A 7,794-nucleotide genomic window follows, 5' to 3' on the forward strand; every position below is an offset into this window, starting at 1 on the left:
CTATTTTTATTTTAAAAAAGGTAACTTGACATAACATATCATGAAGTATGGTGCAATGCTGGAAGCTAATAGTTTCTTTCTAAAGAAACTGTTGCACAATATTAGTGGGCAAGTAAAACACTTGGAGCCAAAAACATGGCAAATTTCAGTGCGGGCTGAGATTTGTCACGTAATTACAACAGAATCCTGGCTCCATTACCAGGCTGAATATACCACAGGCTGAAATCCACCAACTGAATTTATTGATGTAAACTGCCCCTTAGTTAAATATCAACTGTGGGCTATGAACGGCCACTGTTCGAACATCAACTTTCCAAACTTGCTACAGTGGATATTTTATAGCCTGTTCCAGGCGTTCGGTTAGTTGGGAAGCGGCGCAAGAAACGGCGAGCGAAAAAATGGGGAGGGGACTAAGGCGAGGGGCGTTCCCAACTAACCGAACGCCTGGAACAGGCTAGATATTTTACCTTTAGCAATTCACCTGTGGAGTGAGTAAATTTACCAATTTTTGTTTTAACATATGTTTGAACAACAACATGGGAGAACTTAACACTAAACTGCACAAATAAGCATGCAAAGCATATTTTTTCTATCAAAAGTACCTGGTCCTTCCAAAAGAATCGTGAACTTGAGATTGTTGCATTTCCAACAGAGCCAGCTGTAATCTTTGAACCTGAAGAAACAAACAGCAAGACAAATCAGAATCATTTGAATAACAGAATCTATTTCCATTGTGAAGACACTTTAACTAACTGCCAGGAAGGAGACTACATTCAGTGGATCACTCTGAAAATGGTTTATGGAAATTAATCAAGAATGTAAAGAGGGAGGCAGTGTGGCGGAGTGGTTAGAGCATCGGATTTGTAATCCAGAGGTCGCGGGTTCAAGTCCCGTTCTGACCACTAGCTGGATTTGTTCTCGGTAGTCCTGAGTTCAACTCCTCGGCTGCGTTTGTAAATAGCCAAGTGGTCTGCCTCCTGCCAGTTGGGATTTTTAACCATGTTATGTTTATTTAAAATACTTGTTTCACATTGGCCCTGAAAAACCCCATTGGGGGAGTGGTCAATTAAGTTTATTATTATAATTATAATTATTATTATTATTATTATTATTATTATTATTATTATTATTATTATTATTATTAATACTGGTACCTCTTGATAATATGTTTCGCTCTGGATTTCTAGCTCTTCAATGTTTGTCATTTTTATATCCTTCTTCAACTGACTACAGAACAAAAAAAAAATACGGGATAGTATTAATATTAAATAAATTTAATATATAATAATTATAAAAACTTCATGTAATACCAATCTGTAGACCCATGTTCCATTAGCTGTGTCAAAAGGTCATATTTATAGCATAAGATTTTCCCACCTAGACCTGGTACTCAGACATAGTTGAGATGAAGGGAGGACAGGGTAACCATTGGCCGTTCCGAGGTTGCGCAGGGAACTGGGGCGAGTTTCAAATTTCAAGCAATCGATAATCTGACACCACCACATGAAAGATCGCCATGAGGTTGGTGATTTGACCAAGTTTGACGCTTTTAGGATGAACACAGACGAAGTTATGGGCCTTGAAACATGGTTAAATATCCATACAAACGTCTCTTATTTTGAGACAGCGTCCCCCAAAACCATATAAACTCTTAAATTTTTTATGATTTTTGTGATACTCTTTAAAACGGGCAAACATAGTGATTTTCAACTTAGTTTCTTTCAAATAATGGGTCTTTGGCAGGATTTTACAGCTGTCACAAAACGGATAAAAATTTTAAGAGTTTATATGGTTTTGGGGGACGCTGGCTTACAATTAGAGACGTTTGTATGGATTTTTAACCATGTTTCAAGGTCCATAACTTCGTTTCTGTGCATCCTGAAAGCATCAAACTTGGTCAAATCACCAACCTCATGGCGATCTTTCATGTGGTGGTGTCAGATTATCGATTACTTGAAATTTGAAACTCGCCCCAGTTCCCTGCACAACCTCGGAACGGCTAATAATTCCCATTAGTATATACCGCACAAGTGAATAGTGCTTTTCGCGCGTTCTGATTGGTTTACTCGGAGGTGATTAGTAAAGTGCTATTCACCTCCGAGCAGCTACAGAGAAACAAACTGTCTTCATTGTTTACCGAAAGTGATGTTTTGGTCCGCTAGTTATTCAACTTGTGTGGTACTAAAACAATTATTCACCACAGTGTCGGTGAATGTGGTGGATATTTACCTCCACTTTGGCGAATAATCATTAAATATATAATACAATGAACCTTTTTTTACTCTGCAAAATGAATGGCCTGTGGACATGCATGTAGCGTTTGCCTTTTTAGTTTTAGACTGGGTATGAAATACTATGGGACTGTCCAGGTAACTTTACATTGCCAAACTCACAAGAACGAAAGAAACCTGACCAAGATTGCAGTCAAGTAAAACAAAAATTGATTTGATAAATTAAAGTGCAATCAATCAACAGGTTTGAATACAATGGAAAATTGCCATTTTTGGACTGAAGTGCGGCACTGGGATTTGTGGGACAGTACCACTGTACCAAAATTTCAGAGTACAGCCCCCCTCCCCCTACCAAGATGCTCAGTCAGTGAGCACCTAATAATACTAAACTTTCACCTTAATTCAGCTTCTTTGTCTTTTACTGTTCGTTCAACTGCATGTAGTTTTTGTTTTAAACTATTCACAATCTGAAAGAGAACAACAAATTTAACCTTGCAATTGTTATTTCATATCTGAGTTTAAATTCTTACATGTTAAAACAAATGTGAAAGTGTGAATTCTCATCACGTAAATTACTGTACATATAAAAAAAATTCTATTATACAAAAGTGAATGTACATGTGTTCATTTGTAGTCACTGCTTTAACACATGTACCAGTACTACTTACTGCACTGGTGTCTCCCTTTTTGTCAGTTAATGTCCTTCTCACATCTTCAGGCTGTTGAAACAAAACTCCATCAAAAACAAATATGAAAAAATTCAATTGACATTTTGAAAGTGTAAGGTTTATTGCAGGCCTAATGTATGAAGATTTTAATATGCCATTCACAAAGTAACATCATGCACTGAATATAAATCTTTACCACTTGAAAAAAATTGTAGGTTCGGTCCAGTCACTCCACTGTCATTACGGCAATTTGCTCTCTTCACACCCTTTGCTGGCGTTACAGAGTTGCTTACAAGTACATAATATGAAAATAATTATTTATGAAATATCTTCTAAACAAGATTATTTACTACCACTTTTCACAGAGATGGGCCTGATTAATTAGATTTTGCATGACAAACTTGAAAAACTCAGGAAATGTGTAACTAGGTACTATAATTTATATTTTTTTACTTGCATACCTGCTTTCTTGTATTCAAGAGGTCTTCCATTTTCCTGTCCTAAAATAAATATACAAAAAAATAGGGCTGTCATAAGTAGCTGGTTACTGCAGATTTGTACACTGGATATTTGCAACTGCTTAAACTGCATGCAGTTGTTTGGCACAATTTGCAGTAGTTTACACTCTCCTTCAATGGAGATTACATTGTACATGCATAATAAATTGGGAGACAATACAAGCTAACATAAATGTTATTTATCTATTCTTATAAATATGTACAATAATACACCAAGTGATCATGAGAAACCAGTCGATCTTAAATTTAAAGACTGCTAAATTTTAAGGTGTTTATTACATGAAAACACAGCACTTGTACATAACAGGCACTTATTTTTTTACTCTGGAAATTAATAGTGAAAAAACATTCATTGAAGAACTCAAACATGAAAAGTAAATGTAAAGTAATTTTATCTACATACCTTTAATACATTCTCTCCTTCAACTCTACGAAGTTTAGTGTTGATAACATTGTTTTCTGCTTTCAAAGCATTTATTATCTGCAGAATTGAATAGAAATCAACCAACAAATATTGAAATTACATTCTTAATCTGCAATTCAAGCATCCTTTTCATTCACATCTGAGAGAACAAATATATGTTAAAAATAAGGGTTTTGCTGTATCACCTGATCCTTCTAAATAAATATATTTGGTACAATAACCAAAACACTGCGTTCATTATGATTGGCTAAATCCTTATGATCGATTAGAGGACAGATGTACAGATGATGTCACTGTGTAGTGTGACTTGTGTACGTAATCAGAGTTCGTAGTCCAAGTCAGTCTTACTGGCAAAAACAAAACAAAAATGTTCAGCTCAGTTAAGTTCAAGTCTTTTCGTCATTTTATGGTGGGCCTGTTCAGGTACATAGATCACAGAAGACGTCAAAATGTGGTAAGAACATCAGTGACCCACTCAACAAGTGACTCATTGGCCATGGTTTTGTTCTTACAACATTTTGATGTCATCTGTGATCTATAACTGAACAGATGCAAAGCAAAATGGAATCTATTTGTTAAATATAATTGTATGAACTGTGACAGTGTACTAATAAGTAAATATTTGAGCTAATTGTTTTATTCACTTCAAAGCAATGTGTCACTTCTAACCTTCTTTAACTCTATGATCTCATCATAGTAGTCTTCCTGTGGTTTGTATGCAGGACCCCCACCATACAAATGAGGTTCACCTTAAAAATAAAAAAATATACACTTATCTAATTACTTGTAACTTTGTAGACTTAATGCATGTACACCATTTTCTTGTGTTCTTGTGGGATTAACATTATTTTTGTCTGTGTGTGTGTGTGTGGGGGGGGGGGGGGGGGAATAGCAATACAAAATACCACAAACAATCGTCATGTCCCAGATCTATCATAAGTACACAACAATTTTTCTTTGCCCAATAGTCATAGATGTGATCACAGGCTTCCCAAGCTCAAAAGTCGTCTTTTTGATGTGTTTTTGAGAGCCCTTCGGGCGGCCGACTCTACATACGTGGTGTATGCGGCAGCTTGTGTATATAGAGAAATGTATGGGAAAATCACGGATTCTCTAAAATCGGGTAAATAACTATCTATTTTGAAATAAAGTTTATTTACCTCAAATGTGTCGCTTACTTGTGTCTTGTGCCAAATTTGAAGCCATTCCGATGCCATTTAGCGAAGTTATTCAAAGTCGTTGTCTTCCCTTCTAAAAAGAAGGAAAGGCAGACCACTCCATCGATCGCTGGCCAGAGCTCACTCCACAAATCGCTCTCTCCTCAAAAGGAAAAGTCCCGAATCGCAATAAAACCAACAGTTCCATAAAGCCCAATAAATTTCACTCCACATACGTGTGCTTCGGCGGTCGAAAGACTAGTAAAGAACAAGAAATTTTGCTTTAAATTCGCCTATTCGGCTTTCCAGATGTGTTTGTGACCGACCTCGCACCAACGGTCGTTACTCAATGACAAGTATCTGGTTTCATCCCCAACTCTGATTGGTCCATTAGAACCAAGTCACGCGCTGACAACACGACAACAAGTTTCACGCTAGGGCTGAAGCCCTGAAGCCGCAATCATACAAAATTTAGTTTTTGATCGACGCGGTGATCGAAGAAAATTTCCTGCGACTTTGGGATATTATCTTGTCTTGAATGCTCGCAAAAATCTTGCTTTATTCTGCACGTGGAGGTGTCAGATTTATATTTACGCGGCTTTTCCCTGACATATGTAAACATGGCTGTGATTAGCGAACATAAAAAGCTTTCAGAAAACATCCCTTGGGAGTCCTAGCGTGAAACTTGACCGTTAGCGCGAGGTCAGTCACAAACACATCTGGAAAGCCGAATAGGCGAATTTAAAAAAAAATTTCTCGTTCTTTACGAGACTTTCGACCGCTAAAGCACACGTATGTGGAGTGAAATTTATTGGGCTTTATGGAACTGCTGGTTTTATTGCGATTCGGGACTTTTCCTTTTGAGGAGAGAGCGATTTGTGGAGTGAGCTCTGGCCAGCGATCGATGGAGTGGTCTACCTTTCCTTCTTTTTAGAAGGGGAGACAACGACTTCGTATAACTTCGCTAAATGGCGTCGGAATGGCTTCGAATTCGGCACAAGACACAAGTAAGCGACAGATTTGAGGTAAATAAACTTTATTTCAAAATAGATAGTTATTTACCCGATATTAGAGAATCCGTGATTTTCCCATACATTTGTCTATATACACAAGCTGTCGCATACACCACGTATGTAGAGTCGGCCGCCCGACGGTCTCTAAAAACACATCAAAAAGACGACTTTTGAGCTTGGGAAGCCTGTGATGTGATTGAGAATTACATTTACATGTATCCTTTTCATTAATTTACAAACTAAAGTTAATTATAAATATATTATTATAGTTATTGGGTTCAATGTTTAATAGGATGGATTTCAGGGTACATGTGTGTGAAACTTACTTGCAGACATGCTGGCACTCCTAACATGATTTTTATTTTTCAAGTCTTCAACCTGAACATAATCACTCAAATGCCTTGCTCTAGTCCCAGTCCTATTCTGCTTGCTGTGAGAGGCCCTGGAACCTGACCATGTCTTTATGGGAGAATTTTCCGTACTCAGAGCTATAAGGAAAATTTTTAAAAACAGTTGAAGATTATTCACAGAAATCACTATTCATGTATCCGTTGTGATTCAATTTTATCCTTGGTACAATATGGTATTTTCCTTATTCATTATCATATATTACCATACACCAGAACAATGATTACAAACTACCGTAGTTTTCTTGATAGTATTGTAGCGGCGTCAGCTCCAGTAGCCAGTAGTAGATCCATGAAATTAAAAGACTAAAGACTCACAGGTTCCACAAGGCTCAGGTGTATTGTGCCAACTGTTACAGCGATCCTGTATGGTAAGACGTGTTGGGGCGAACGCTCTAGTAGGTTTTGAGTTGTACAGCAATAACTGGTGGTTCCCGTCAAATTTGTGTGAGCCTTATGGGTTTTTTTACATGTGCTTGCCATATTCAAACTAAAGTCACGTGGTAGCTAGCGGAAAATCATTGTGACGTAAATGCGGTAAAAAAGGGAAATACATAAAATTGTATGAAATAAAAACAAGGCACACGGGTGCCGTTACAGTATCGATCAAACTTTCTATTACACCTTCGGTCTTTTCAGGCTGGGAGCAATTTACAGAGTAGAAATCTTTGACATATGATGCACCTACAGCTTCTTGTGAGTAATATATTCCATACTTCAATGACTCTTGAGAGAAACGAGACGCTTTTTGAGAGAACAAAACGAGACAAGAGGTGGTAACTTACATTTGAGCAGTACTGTACTATTATTTTTTCTCTCTTGCTCTTTCCAAATAATTCTTTCTTTATTTCTTATTTACCTTATTACATGAAATTTTCGCGACACTTTAATTTCGCGAATTTCGCGATTCTAAAAAAATCGCAAAATTAAAGTGACGCGAACAATAAGTGTCGCGAACATAACATGACGCGAATATTAAGTGACTCGCGTATGTCAATAATCAAGCAAGAATAACTTTAGTACCACTGAAGGAAGGAATCTTCAATGTAAATGGATGTTGTCGTCAATTGACTCACTTGTAGACATTTTGAGAACTGCTCTGTTGTTGCTATTGCCGAGATTTAGTCACGCCCTGCGTTTTTGTTACTTTTGACGTTATTGTTCCTTCGATGAAGTCATTTTCTATAATTCAAAGACATGTCAAATAATATTGCCAAGAAAATGTAAATTGCGTCTTACTCAAAAACGCGAAAATTAAGTGATTCAAAATGCAAAATTTTCGCAAAATCGCGAAATTTAAGGGTCGCTAAATATGCGCACCTCGAAATCGCGAAATTAACGTGTCGCGAAAATTTCATGTAATAAGGTATTTATTT

General features: G+C 37.0%; 1 protein-coding gene across 1 annotated transcript; it reads right to left on the reverse strand.

Annotated features, from left to right (window-relative positions):
- Positions 1–602: 602 nt before the first annotated feature.
- On the reverse strand, positions 603–6,583 carry LOC144641450 (IQ domain-containing protein E-like; the record flags this gene model as incomplete). The annotated part of the gene is made up of 8 exons (XM_078500462.1): positions 6,338–6,583; positions 4,511–4,590; positions 3,821–3,898; positions 3,361–3,399; positions 2,900–2,950; positions 2,628–2,698; positions 1,155–1,227; positions 603–673 (listed from the first exon to the last, which is right to left on the reverse strand). Coding segments are annotated over exons 1-8 (473 nt in total), but the record flags the coding sequence as incomplete, so codon positions are not given.
- Positions 6,584–7,794: the final 1,211 nt, after the last annotated feature.

The sequence above is a fragment of the Oculina patagonica genome, unplaced genomic scaffold (genome assembly GCF_052425735.1).
Source record: "Oculina patagonica isolate OP01 unplaced genomic scaffold, crgOcupat unplaced955, whole genome shotgun sequence".
NCBI lineage: Eukaryota > Metazoa > Cnidaria > Anthozoa > Scleractinia > Oculinidae > Oculina > Oculina patagonica.